This window comes from Hypanus sabinus, chromosome 3, assembly GCF_030144855.1.
Source record: "Hypanus sabinus isolate sHypSab1 chromosome 3, sHypSab1.hap1, whole genome shotgun sequence".
Lineage (NCBI taxonomy): Eukaryota > Metazoa > Chordata > Chondrichthyes > Myliobatiformes > Dasyatidae > Hypanus > Hypanus sabinus.
Window position 1 is genome coordinate 71,826,589 of NC_082708.1, and position 14,213 is coordinate 71,840,801.

Here is a 14,213-nt window from a genome sequence, read left to right on the forward strand (position 1 = left end):
GAGATTTGAGAGACTCACTACTCAGGCAAAATAGTTTGTGGAATCCCAGGTATTGTGTTCAGAGAAGGCTTGCACCGTGAAGAAGATTTGATACTAGAAAAGGCAGTGAATATGTGTAAGGCAGCAGAGAGCAGAAACAACAGTACATGCTGTGAAAATTGGAGCAGAGCACAAGGCATTTCCCAAAGCAACAGCATAGCAAAGAGATAGGCTGGAACAGTAAATGCAGCAAATGTGGAGGTAGACACATCCCAAAGATGTGTCCTGCTTATGGAAAGTCCTGTAATAATTGTGGTAAGGGAGATCATTTTGCAAGGTTCTGCAAAGCTGAGGTTACTAAGAGAAAAAGCACAAGTTTGTTGGGGAAATGGAAGTCTTTGTAGATTCTCTATAGACTGCTGGTGCTGATGAAACAGTAACTGGGAATGAAACAGTAATTCAAGCTTGACACTTAAGCCCAGGTAAATCAGTTATCCATGGAGGATTACAAGACTCTCAAAGTAAGGAGCAAGATTTATCATTTAATTAACAATGGCAGGCTATACTGGACAGAACGTACCAGTAAAAGAGGGCTGTATAATGACCTTCAAGTACAAGAGACAGCATCTAAAGGCACAACTACTGATTGTTGAAAAGCGAGTATAACCAATATTAGGTCTGACTGCATGTGAAAGGTGGAAAGAGTTTTTGTAGTAGCTTAGCAAACCAAATTTGACCAGCAACACTCAATAAAGGGTACGCAGATGTCTTTGAGGAGCTCGAACGCTTACCTGATGTAACTCGAGAAACTCGTAACTGAATCCAATGCAGATCCAGAGAGGTTATGCAAAAGAAGCGCAAGAACTCCACCTTCCTTAGACATTCGTACCACCTACAACAGCCTGGCAGTCAGAATGCCAGTGCTGAACAGAATGATCATGATGAAGAAGCTGCCAATCTTGTTTCCACATCATGCAGCTGTTGTACAAAATCTGTCTCTCATCATTTAAAGACTGGAAATCAAAAATATCTCCATGATTTTCTCTCATTTTGAAACAGAGAAATAAAAAGGAAGATGGGGAGACCGCACAATTTCCAAGGTCAGAAAAACAGCAACAGGAGGAGTTGCTATCTGTGATAACACAGCCAACAGGAGGAGCTCTGCGAGTTGAGACAGACCCAGTTAGAACTTAGGCAAAGACTTAGTGATCACATGGATGTAATCCAGGGCTCCATTATAAGGCATGTGGAGTGAATTATGGTCACACAGCATGAACAGCATCGTGAACAAAATCACGGGCGAACAGATAGGATCTTGGCAGGAAGATGTGAAAGAAATGAACATGTAGATCAGAGTTCTCAAAAGCACACTGGCAAGTGAAAGCAAGATATCTGTGGAAACAAATAGCAGTCCAAAAGGGATCATTAAGCCGCCACCGAGGCGGACTGAAAGTTGATGATTGAATAGGGGGCTGTATTTGCTTGTTACAATTGAAGTTAATGCAAATATCTTTGTTGGAAAGCATTATTGTTTCTTGCAGGTTTGTGAGGACATGGTATTGTGTTTGTTTGCTTTAAAGAGGGAAGATGTATTATTATGTGTGTATATAATAAAGAATTTCAGTTCTGTGCAATATGGCCAGTTCACACAGAACTGGAAGGCTGTTGGTGAACTGCGCATGCATGCTAAAGTGTGGAGCTAGAAGCCATGACTGTCTCTTCTTAATAAATGTTTAACCCACCCAAAGATTGTCTTTGTTAAAGAACAAACATAACATGATGTCAGAGGTGGTGTCACAAAATAGAATGTATAAATATCATATAGAAAATTGAAGTACCAACAGATTTGGTGAGCTCACTGGTCGTTGTGCAAAAGAAAAATGGAGCATTGTGGATATGTCTACACCCAAGAGATCTCACTAAAGCCATCAAGAAAGAGAATTTTAAATTGCCAACATGGGAAGAAAATCATGTCCTGGTTTGCAGGCATCAAGTGGTTTAGCAAACTCAACACATTGTCTGGGGTTTTGGCAGATAAAGGTTGATGAGGCAAGTTTAAGACTGTATTTTTAACACAGAAGATGACGCTTTCTTCAGTTACTGTTTGGGATCCTGTCTGCACCAGAAGTCTACCATAAAAACATTCACATGATCTTTGAGGGCATACTTGGTGTCAAGATCAAGATGGATAACATCATCATTTGGGGTCCATCAAGGATCAACATGATGCACGACTGAGACAGATGTTAGACATGCCACATAATATCAATTAGAAATTAAATAATGTGAAATGTGAGTTTGGTGTTAAGACACTGACTTTTATAGGAGATCGGAAGAGGGAATGATGCCTGCCCAAGAAATTTGTCAGACATTGAGACTTCCTGCAAGCGGTGACTTATCTGGTTAAACTCGTCCCTCGACTGTCAACTGTGTCAGCACCACTTGGATCGTTCCTTCAGCAGCGAAATTAATGGATTTGGTCTCATGAGCAGGAAGAGTGTTTCCAGGGGCTGAAAACGAGTCCTAACTGAAGAGCCTGTGCTGAAGTTTTATGATCCAGAAAGGTGCACTAAGATCCTGGCTGATGCATCCCAGTACAGCCTTGGAGCAGTACTACTGCAGCAGCATGTGATCTATGTGTCAAGAGCTTTAACAAGTACAGAAGCCAATTATGCACTGATAGAGAAAGAGCTTCTTGCCAGCACGTATGCATGTGAAAGGTTTCATCAGCTTATCAATGGACAAGCTTTCAAAGTGGAAACAGACCATAAACCACTGGACTCCATTATGTCCAAACCACTGTCCCATGAGGGTAAAGTGCATGTTGATAAGGCTGCCGAAATATGGCATGAATATGATTTACACACCGGGAAAATGTATATTTGCTGCTGATGCATTGTCTTGAGCAGTCAACAAGAAAGAAAAGAGTGTCCAAGTGATTAATGTAGATATATAGACCTATGTTGATATGACTGACACCTGCATTCCAGTATCTCCTGATAGAAGAGAAGATTAGGACAGCAGCAGGGGCAGATGAAACAATGGAAATACTCAAAAGGACAATATAGAAAGGATGGCCAGCAACAAAGTACAACTGACCAATGTGTAATCTGGAGTATTGGACTGACCAATGTGTATTGGACATGTAGAGCCAAACCGTCAGTGGTGGAAGATATGGTCTTCAAAGGGAACAGGTTGGTGATTCCAGTGTCACTACACAAGGAAATGCTCTGGAAGATAATGAAGGGCATCTGAGTGAAGAGAAATGTAAATGAAGAGTTCATGAAGTGATGTACTGGGCAAGAATGAACCAGGACATCAGCCAGACCACTGGCTTCATGCAAGGTATGTCTTTCCTACAGACCAAATCAGCAAGCAGAACTGCTTACACTACAACCTGTACTAGACAGACTGACATTCAAAGTTGAAATGGATTTGTTTGAGTGTAATGGGAAGGGTCACAATGTTATAACAGACTAATTTTCCGATTACCCAGAGTTTGTAACACTGCAATCAACATCCAGTAAAGTGGTCATCACCTTCCTGAAAACTATTTTTGCGAGGCATGGTGTTCCATGAGAAGTAGTATCAGACAGTGGTCAACAATGTTCCAGCAGTGAATATGAGTCCTTTGCTAATAATTGGGTGGGGTGTGTGGTTTGAAATGCATCTTCAAGCCCACATCACCCAAAATCTAATGGCCTAGCAGAGAGTTTGGTCAAGGTTGTGAAGGGCCTCATGAAGAAGGTGCAAGATGGACAAAAGGACTACCACAAATGTCTGATGATTTACAGATGTGTGTCACTGCAGAGTAGCCTGTCACCAACCTAAGCGCTGATGGGTCGAAATATTCGCACTAACCTTCCAGTGCACAAAAACCTGTTGACACCTAAAGGAGCATACAAGTCAAATTGTTTAAGGAGATAGAGAAAGGCAAACTGAATCAGTATCATTACAGGACTGTGAAAAGCCTACCAATCTGAAACCTGGAGATCAAGTGCAAATCTGAGATTCCTGTGATTCCTGTGCGTGGTCCATGCAAGGATATATGCAAAAGGAAGTTGCTTCACATTCCTACCAGATCCAGGTGGAGTGAGGAACACCTCTGAAAAGGAACCATTTGGATCAATGAGTACAAGTTACAACCCGTAACTGTGACACATCACCTGTCAGTACACCAAAGTGACCAGCAGATGTGAAAAATAAACTTGTTCAAAATTCTCAAAAAGACACTAATATTTACACAGCAAGTGAAAGCAATACATCTGTGGAGACAAACAGCAGACCATAAAGGTTCATCAAGCCACATCAGAGACTGATTGAGAGCTATTGAGTGAGTAAGGGATTGTATTTGCTTATTACAATTGAACTTAATGTTGTCCCTGATGATCACACCTGCAAAAGGTGCGTCCAGCTGCAGCTCCTATCAGACTGAGTTAGGGAGTTGGAGCAGGAGCTGGATGAACTACGGATCATTCGGGAGGTGGAGGCAGAGATAGATAGGAGTTATCAGGAGGTAGTCACACCAAAAAACCAAGAAGTAGGCAGATGGGTGACGGGGGGCGGGGGAGAGGTTGAGAGGCTCCAGAGAGGCGGGGGAGCAGGCAGAGAGAGCAGAGCACCCCTGCGGCCATTCCCATTAACAATAAGTATACCGTACTGGATACTGTTGATGGGGATGACCTACCAGGAATGAGTTGTCATGGTCCTGCCTCTGGCACAGAGGTTGAACCCTCAACTATAAAGGGGAGGAGGGAAGAGAAGAGAGCAATAGTTTTAGGGGACTCTATAGTTAGGGGGGCAGATAGGAGATTTTGTGGGGCAGATCGGGAGTCTCGGATGGTATGTTCCCTCCCTGGTGCCAGGGTCCGGGACATCTCAGGTCAGGTGCAGGCTATTCTTGAGAGTGAGGGCATGGACCCAGATGTAGTGGTCCATGTAGGGACCAATGATGTAGGTAAGGTGAGTGAGGGGGTCCTGCTTAGAGAGTTCAGGGAGTTAGGAGTGAAGCTGAAAGGCAGGACCTCCAGGGTGACAATCTCGGGATTGCTACCTGTGCCACGTGCGAGTGAGGCGAAGAATAGAATGATTATGCACATTAATACGAGGCTGAGAGCATGGTGCAGGAAAGAAGGGTTCAGGTTTTTGGATAATTGGTCTTTGTTCCAGGGACATTGGGATCTGTTTCGAAGGGATGGTCTACATCTGAACCGGAGGGGTACTAACATTCTTGCAGGAGTATTTGTCAGTGCTGCTCGGGGGGGGGTTTAAACTAGATGTGCAGGGGGCAGGGATCCAGATCCAGAGGGTTGGTCAGAAGGTGCATGGGGTTAAATGTGTACAAGGTTTGGGTGATCTTGAGAACGTCATCAAAATTCAGGGTGCAATTTGCCCGATGTAAGTTCAAGGAGCTGGGTTAGGTACAGTAGACAGTGTTTTAAGCAAAGAGAGGAGGAATGGGCTAAGAATTCTATACTTGAATGCGCGTAGTGTCAGAAATAAGACAGATGAGCTTGAAGCTCAGATGAAAATGGGGAACTACGATATTGTTGGGATAACGGAGACATGGCTGCAAGGGGATCAGGCCTGGGAATTGAGTGTACCAGGGTATACGTGCTATCGTAGAGACAGAAATATGGGAAGAGGGGGTGGGGTGGCCCTGTTGGTGAGGAATGAGATTCAGTCCTTAGCAAGAGGTGACTTGGGAACAGGGGAAGTAGAGTCTGTGTGGATTGAGCTGAGGAACAGTAAGGGTAAAAAGACCCTAACGGGTGTTGTGTACAGGCCCCCAAACAGTAGCGTGGATATTGGGTACAAGTTGATTAGGGAGTTAACATTGACATGTGCTAAAGGTAATGCAGTCGTTATGGGAGATTTCAACATGCAGGTGAACTGGGAGAATCAGGTAGGTGCTGGACCCCAGGATAGGGAGTTTGTGGAGTGTCTAAGGGATGTATTTTTGGAACAGCTTGTGCTTGAGCCAACCAGGAACGAGGCTATTTTGGACTTGGTGATGTGTAATGCACAGGAATAGATAAGTGATCTTGAAGTAAAGGAGCCATTAGGAAGTAGTGATCATAACATGATAAGTTTTTATCTACAATTTGAGAGGGATAAGGGCAGATCAGAGGTGTCAGTGTTGCAATTAAATAAAGGAGACTACGGAGCCATGAGGGAAGAGCTGGCCAAAGTTAAATGGGCGGATGCCCTGGCAGGAAAGACAGTGGATCAGCAGTGGCAGATATTCTTGGGCATAATACAAAAGATGCAAATGCAGTTCATTCCAATGAGAAGGAAGGATTCAAAGAGGGGGAAGGGGCCACAGTGGTTGACAAAGGAAGCCAGAGACTGTATAGCATTAAAGAAAAAGAAGTATGACAGGGCTAAGATGAGTGGGAATACAGATGATTGGGAAAGTTTTAAGGAACAGCAGACCTTAACTAAAAAAGCAATACGGAGAGAAAAAATCAGGTATGAGCTCAGTCTAGCCAGGAATATAGAAGGGGATAGCAAAAGCTTTTTTAGCTATGTGAAGAGAAAGAAGATAGTTAAGAACAATGTTGGCCCCTTGAAGAATGAATTGGGAGAAATTGTTATGGGAAACAGGGAAATGGCAACAGAATTTAATGCATACTTTAGATCTGTCTTCACCAGGGAGGACACAAGCAATCTCCCAGATGTATGGATGGGCCAGGATCATAAGATATCAGAGGAATTGAGACAGATTGACATTAGGAAAGAAACTGTGATGAGTAGACTGGTAGGACTGAAGGCTAATAAATCCCCGGGTCCAGATGGTCTGCATCCGAGGGTTCTAAAAGAGGTGGCTCAGGAAATTGCGGATGCATTGGTAATCATTTTCCAATGTTCCTTAGATTCAGGATCAGTTCCTGAAGATTGGAGAGTGGCTAATGTTGTCCCACTTTTCAAGAAGGGAGGGAAGGAGAAAACGGAGAACTATCGCCCTGTTAGCCTAACGTCAGTCATGGGGAAGATGCTTGAGTCCATTATTAAGGACGAAATAGTGGCACATCTAGATGGCAGAAATAGGATTAGGCCGAGCCAGCATGGATTTACCAAGGGCAAATCATGCTTGACTAATCTGTTGGAGTTTTTTGAGGGTGTAACAAGGATGTTAGACGAGGGTAAGCCAGTAGATGTTGTGTACCTAGATTTTCAGAAGGCATTCGATAAGGTGCCACATAGGAGATTGGTGAGTAAAATCAGAGCTCATGGCATTGGGGGCAGGGTTTCAACATGGATAGAAAACTGGTTGGCAGATAGAAAGCAGAGGGTAGCAGTGAATGGGTGTTTCTCGGACTGGCTGGAGGTGACTAGTGGGGTACCACAGGGCTCTGTATTGGGACCACAGCTCTTTACGATTTATGTCAATGATTTAGATGAGGGCATTGAAAACTATACCAGCAAGTTTGCTGACGATACTAAACTGGGTGGCAGTGTGACATGCGAAGAGGACGTTAGGAGAATACAGGGAGACTTGGATAGGCTGAGTGAGTGGGCAGATACTTGGCAGATGTCATTCAATGTGAATAAATGTGAAGTTATCCACTTTGGAAGCTGGAACAAGAGGGCAGAGTATTGTCTGAACGGTGTCGAGTTAGGTAAGGGAGAAATGCAAAGAGACCTAGGAGTCCTAGTTCACCAGTCAATGAAGGTGAATGAGCAAGTGCAACAGGCAGTGAAGAGGGCAAATGGAATGTTGGCCTTTGTTACAAGGGGAATTGAATACAAGAGCAAGGATGTTCTTTTGCATTTGTACAGGGCCTTGGTGAGACCACACCTGGAATATTGTGTACAGTTTTGGTCTCCAGGTTTAAGGAAGGACATTCTGCCAATTGAGGAAGTGCAGCGTAGATTCACTAGGTTGATTCCTGGGATGGCAGGGCTGTCTTATGCAGAGAGATTGGAGAGATTGGGCTTGTACACGCTGGAATTGAGGAGATTGAGAGGGGATCTGATTGAAACGTTTAAGATAATTAAAGGATTTGATAGGATTGAGGCAGGAAATATGTTCCAGATGTTGGGAGAGTCCAGTACCAGAGGGCATGGATTGAGAATAAGAGGTCAGTTATTTAAAACAGAGTTGAGGAAGAGCTTCTTCTCCCAGAGAGTTGTGGAGGTGTGGAATGCACTGCCTCGGAAGATGGTGGAGGCCAATTCTCTGGATGCTTTCAAGAAGGAGCTGGATAGATATCTGATGGATAGGGGAATCAAGGGATATGGGGACAAGGCAGGGACTGGGTATTGATAGTGAATGATCAGCCATGATCTCAGAATGGCGGTGCAGACTCGAGGGGCCGAATGGTCTACTTCTGCACCTATTGTCTATTGTCTAAATATCTTTGTGGGAAAGCATTATTGTGTTTTACAGGTTTATAGGGACATACTACTGTGTTTGTTTTTGTTAAAGGGGGAAGATGTGTTATGTCTATACATAATAAAGAACTTCAGTTCAAAGTGTGCAAAGTGGGTTCTTCACCGGGAACAGGAAGTGACACTAGTGTTTGGGACATAGACACATTCTTGGCAGGCTGGAGTTCTGGCGTAAAATATGGTTGAGCTGAAGCCATTCTGTAAATCTGTAATTAAAATAGTTCTAGTGTCTTCACCCATGCAAGTTTGTCTTTATTAATGAACAAACATAAAAGGGTATACACCCAGTGTTTTGGGGGCAGTTTCTTTGCCGCTGCTATTATATTTCTGAGCAATCCATAAACACAACTTCACTACTCTTCTGCATTATTTATTTATTATAACACAATAATTTATTGTGTCTTGTATCTTGCATTGTACTGCTGCCACAAAGCAGAAAATCTAATGACATGTATCAGTGATAATAAACCTGGTTCTGATTTTGTTTCTTTGTACGATTCTAAATGTTTTGAAATGTTACCTAGGAGCTTTATCACACTTTAAAGGCTGTGCCCATTGGCCGCTTGTTCATGCATGCTAAATGATAATTCTTATAATCCACCTGAAAATCTGTCCAAGCCACTGTGTCAGTGCTCTAAGTTCCTGAACTGTATTCCTTAACTTTATGGGGTTCTTGGTGGGAAATTTTGGCAAAATGGCATAAGCAGCTAGAAATGACTGATTGTCTCTATTCATCAAGGTTCTGCTGATCTGTCAAATTATGCCAAGGCTTCAGAACACTTGCCCTCAGGAAAAATAACTGAGGACTTTTATGAGTTTTCATAACTTAATCGATGCAGAACCACTGTTTTCTGGACAAGAGCCCTGACATAGTAAAAGCATCTTCAGACAAAGGCTAATTTGCAGAATGGGGACTGAAAGTAACTGAGTGAACATTTGTGTTTAATGAAGTAAATAAAATATGAAAGGATATGTTGCTGATGAAACTCTTCAAAGGCTGCAGTATCTGGTTTGTTCCTTGCTGTTTCTACCACACGGAGAATGTATTGTTTTAATTCTTCCAAAGTTGTAGTTTCTGAAGGGAGCTTTTTATGAGTTGGGTGGTTAAAATGATGTTAAGCTCTGTGATGTGTTTTGAAACAAAGTTCTGAATCAAGAAAACCTATCAAATAAATAGGCCTGTGCACAAGATATTTGGTTAATGCAGCATCAGATGTATTTATTAACTCCTTATATGCCCGATTTGTATTTCCACTGGGCTGACTGCATCAGTCATAGAATCAGAGGATAGAAACATAGAAAATAGGTGCAGGAGTAGGCCGTACGGCCCTTCGAGCCTGCACCGCCATTCAGTATGATCATGGCTGATCATCCAACTCAAAACCCTGTACCTGCTTTCTCTCCATACCCCCCGATCCCTTTAGCCACAAGGGCCATATCTAACTTCCTCTTAATGAGCCAATGAACCGGCCTCAACTTTTTCCTGTGGCAGAGAATTCCACAGTTTCACCACTCTCTGTGTGAAGTTTTTCCTCATCTCAGTCCTAAAAGGCTTCCGCTTTATCCTTAAACTGTGACCTCTCGTTCTGGACTTCCCCAACATCGGAAACAAAAGATATTCTAGTATTGTGGTTCAACTTAATATACCATACTTTTCAATTGTAATAACAGTGAAATAATTAGTGTTTCTCGTAATTTGTTACAAAACTGAGAGTCTTTGAAGTTTATATGCATAGTTTATCAGAGTGTATTTGGTGATTCACAGCTCTCACATTGTAATTGCACATGTGGCTGGTATTCAGTAAAGCTTCCCACAAAGATCTAGTGAACTCTGCGGGACAAGATTATCCCTTGTGACTTCTATGGAATAAAAATAGAATATACTGTATATTAGATTAGGATAACAGCTGAAATGCTTTTACAAAGTACATTCTTTAGTTAGCAAGGGAAATTCTAGTATTTTAGGGCTACCCAGTAAACAATGTAAAAGTTTCCCCTAATCCTGTTTTCTTATTCTGGCTTATACCCGTTTCTTTCCAGTCCTGATGAAGGGTCTCAGCCTAAAACATCAACCCTGTTATTCCCCTCCATAGATGCTGCCTGACTTCCAGGGTTCTTTCAGTGCGCGTTGCTAAAAATTTCCTTCGACCTCCTTGCCTCACTATATTTGATGTTCTTCGTAACAGTTAAATATTAAAATTTTAATCTTTTGAATCAAGGCTTTGAAATTTAGAGTTCTAAATTTAGCAGCTCTAGAGAAAAAATGCTTGAAAGAGAGAGGCAGAACAGACAGGAAAGGGGTACAAAGAGAAAAGGTGTAAAGTGGGAGAGTCAAATGGGCCAGAACACTCATCAGGAAGAGATTGAGAAGTGACTGTCAGTTATCCATGGTTTTAATGTGGATCCTGCTGCTGCAACTGTTCATTCATTAAAATATATTTTTTTTAGCCAGCCTTTTCCGTAAGTGCCTGCAGTGGCAAACATGTATTTACATAGAAAGCTGCAGTCAACATTTCAGTCCCACATGCTAGTTCTGCTACTTTTATAAAAATATTGCTCATCTTTGACCTCAGTATTGCTTTCCTGTATTAGCACCTCATTCTTTTAATATCAAAACTCTGTCTGGAATGCACTCAGTTATTGAGCATCCACAGCCCTCTTGGGTACAGAATTATAAAGGTTCACTGCTCTTTGGGGAGAAAGATTTCTTATCTATGTTCTGAATGATTATCCCTTCATTTCAAGACCATGACTATTGGTTCCTGTATTTCCAGCCAGAGAAAACACCATCACAAGCCAAGTAGAATTTAGTGTGTTTAGGCAGCAATATAAGAACCATTTCTTGGCTACATACTAATTTGGTTTTCTTAAGTGTACTGCTTTAGGAGACAACTACATTGAAGGCAGCCTTATTTTTGCGTACTCACTGTCTTAAAGTGTATCAGATTCTCATGAGCCAGTATAAGCAGAGAAAATTTCTGCCTCATCTAATGCTTTGAACATTATCCACAAGTCAAATAAACTGAAATACTAATTCTGTAGTTTATTGTATATTGTTTCAGTTTTCAACATCTGAACATTTTTATCTAGTTTTCTGGATGCTGAAATGAACTCCATATTTGTGCACTTCAAATTGGCCTTAGTACTATGAACACTAGAGACAGAAATTAAATCTTAGTCATATACACTGAATACATGATCAAATGCATTCAGCTGTTAAGCTGTTTTTGAAATTTAATTGGACTAAAATCAATTAAACTTTGTTTTGGAAGTTCTTTACATTGGACTAACTTACCAGGTCATGCAAATGGGTCAAACAGAGCTTGGGTCAGCAGGGATGAATATTTATCCTTGGGAGTTAATACTTGGATATTGAGTAAGGAAATACAGAAGTGCACGTTGTGAGGTTTGCTTATTGTTCACATGTTTGAGAATTTGTAGGTGTTGTCAGAGATGGCAAGATGGTGCTAATAAATTGTATTCTTGACAGCTGAGGAAGAAACAGATGTATGTGGAGAGGGTGGAGAGGCTGCAGCAGGCCCTGGCGCAGCTGCAAGCTGCATGTGAAAAGAGGGAACAGATGGAACGAAGGCTGCGCACGCGGCTGGAGAGAGAGCTGGAATCTCTTCGAGTGCAACAGGTACTGGTACTTTCACTCATCTTACTGTACTTGGCTCAGAAGAAAGTCCACTGCATTGTTGGATCAAAAGCATTGAATTATAGGCACTGCAACGATAGGCATGTTAATAATTATTTAAGTTTAATAGGCATTTAAATTGTCATTTTTCCTTGATTTATTAACTCCATCAGTTGGAGAATTTTCTGTTCATTAAAACAGAATCTATATGCTTTGTAGTATAGTTGGATGACTTTTAGAATACAAGAGATAATCTGAATGGAGCAGGTAGAAAATGTGAAGACAGAATTAATGCTTCTTAAACTTCGGAGCAAAACCAAATGTACTTTTAATATTTATGATAGATCATAGTTTCTACCTGGTTTCCTTCACTTCTGCTGCGACTACTCACCTTTCATTGTGGTAGGCCTCAAGTCCAGTGCTAGCATTGGCTGAGGTTGGCATAGACCTTATCCACTTTACTGTCCATACCACTGACAGTCACTATGTAGAGCCCGTGTGTTACCCTGGACTTCATTGGAACAGCATCTTGGTGAGATTTACCAGCCTTCAAACCTAGCACCAACTCCAGGAGATCCTTTGAAATAAATGGAATTAAAAGAATATCCTGAGAAAACCATGACCTTTTTATTTGACTTAGTTGGTTTAAAGGTGCCAATTTGTGAATTTCATCAGTCTAGCTTTGGTGAGCATTGACTCCAAGGGTTGGGAAGTGGTCCATGAGTCTGTTATCGGAGGGCAGTGAGGTGTAGCAGGGGCAGTTTGACAGATTTGTATTGGAATTTTATGAATGTCAGATGTATTTATTTAGTTCATGGGGGGAGGGGGAGGGGTTGATAGCCAGTGAGCCAGGTGCAGTCATTTTTCTCAGTAAAAGAGTCTTTATTGGCAAGGAGGTAAAATGTAATATTCTATTTAAAAACTCACAGTTCATGTAGCAAAACAAGAATTTATAGCAAGTCTGTAAGGACGTACGTTAAATTTGTGTCATTTCAAATGTTTCTGTTTGATTCTGTTAGCAAAAATTGCAAACGTTGTAAAGGAGGTAGCAACTTCAGTATTTGTGTTAAGCTCTTAAATTGATGTCTGGTTTCACATCATGACAGTGAAAATACAAAATCTAGGCCTATGTTTATTTATTTAAATTTGTAAATTTAATTTGTAATCTTAATTTGCTGCTGAAAATTATCATAACTTATTTAGATCAAAGTCTGTTTCTACAGCTAAAAAATCTTGCATATAAAATAAAATGTTTTTATGAAATCATGAACACTTTTATAATATTTTGCCACTGGAGGAACACATTGTGATTTAGATTATCTTATACTCACATGTCTAGCCCAAAACAAATTAACATTTGAAGATATTGCTACAGAGTTCACTGAATACACAAGATTCCAAGAACCGTTGTTCACATCTATTGGTTATACATGCTAACAACTATGACTTTAAATTTTTTCTGTACCCTCTTGTACTTCATGCCTCCCTCCACATAATTGGTGCTGAACCCTGATTTACTTTCTGTGTAATGTTATGCCACATTTGTTAATAATTGACTCTGCCACTGTAATCCTTAACCCAGTTGATCTTGCATCTAGTTTTTAACCCTGGCCTCATCTGCCCTCAAAATGGAATGTTGTTTAATAAAAATGGGAGTATATCAGTTACTTTTCATGATAAAAATCGGGGAGTAATTTTACTTCTGTCAACAATAATTAGTTGATAGATCTGGTCTTCTATTAACTGCTCACTTTAACCAAATCTTCTCCTTGTGTCCAGTTTCCTCAGAAGTTGTGGAATAAAGCAAAAGTAATTTATTCAAAGATAACCAAACAACACATAATAGAAAAAGATTCTTTCTAAATAAACAACAAAATCAGATGATATCAAGCTTCATTGTCATAGCACTTTTGGTTCTCCATTTCTTGCCAGCTAGCGTTATTTGCACATCATTGCATTTGCTGCTAATGTATTTCTCCTGTACCTGTACAGTGTGAAAAGTATGGCATAGTAATAAGAGAAGTGGGGGTGTCATTCGGGCTATGAAGTAATCAAAGGTAGGAAGTTAGTGGTGATTTTTCTGGAGTTTGACAATGATCAACCCTCTTGTGTTTCCACAGCAGTATGATCATTCATGCCTTAAATAGAGGTTTTAAAAAGCAGAAGTAAAAGTAGCATGCATTAGGCACTATAATTGATTAAT

General features: G+C 41.1%; 1 protein-coding gene across 3 annotated transcripts in view; it reads left to right on the forward strand.

Moving 5' to 3' along the window:
* Positions 1–14,213, forward strand: part of amotl1 (angiomotin like 1) — a 110,778-nt gene that overhangs the window by 82,244 nt on the left and 14,321 nt on the right. For all 3 annotated transcript variants that reach the window (XM_059964633.1, XM_059964634.1, XM_059964632.1), the window contains exon 8: positions 11,864–12,013. In XM_059964633.1, the coding sequence (XP_059820616.1) occupies positions 11,864–12,013 (150 nt within the window). The remainder of the gene's footprint in view (positions 1–11,863; positions 12,014–14,213) is intronic.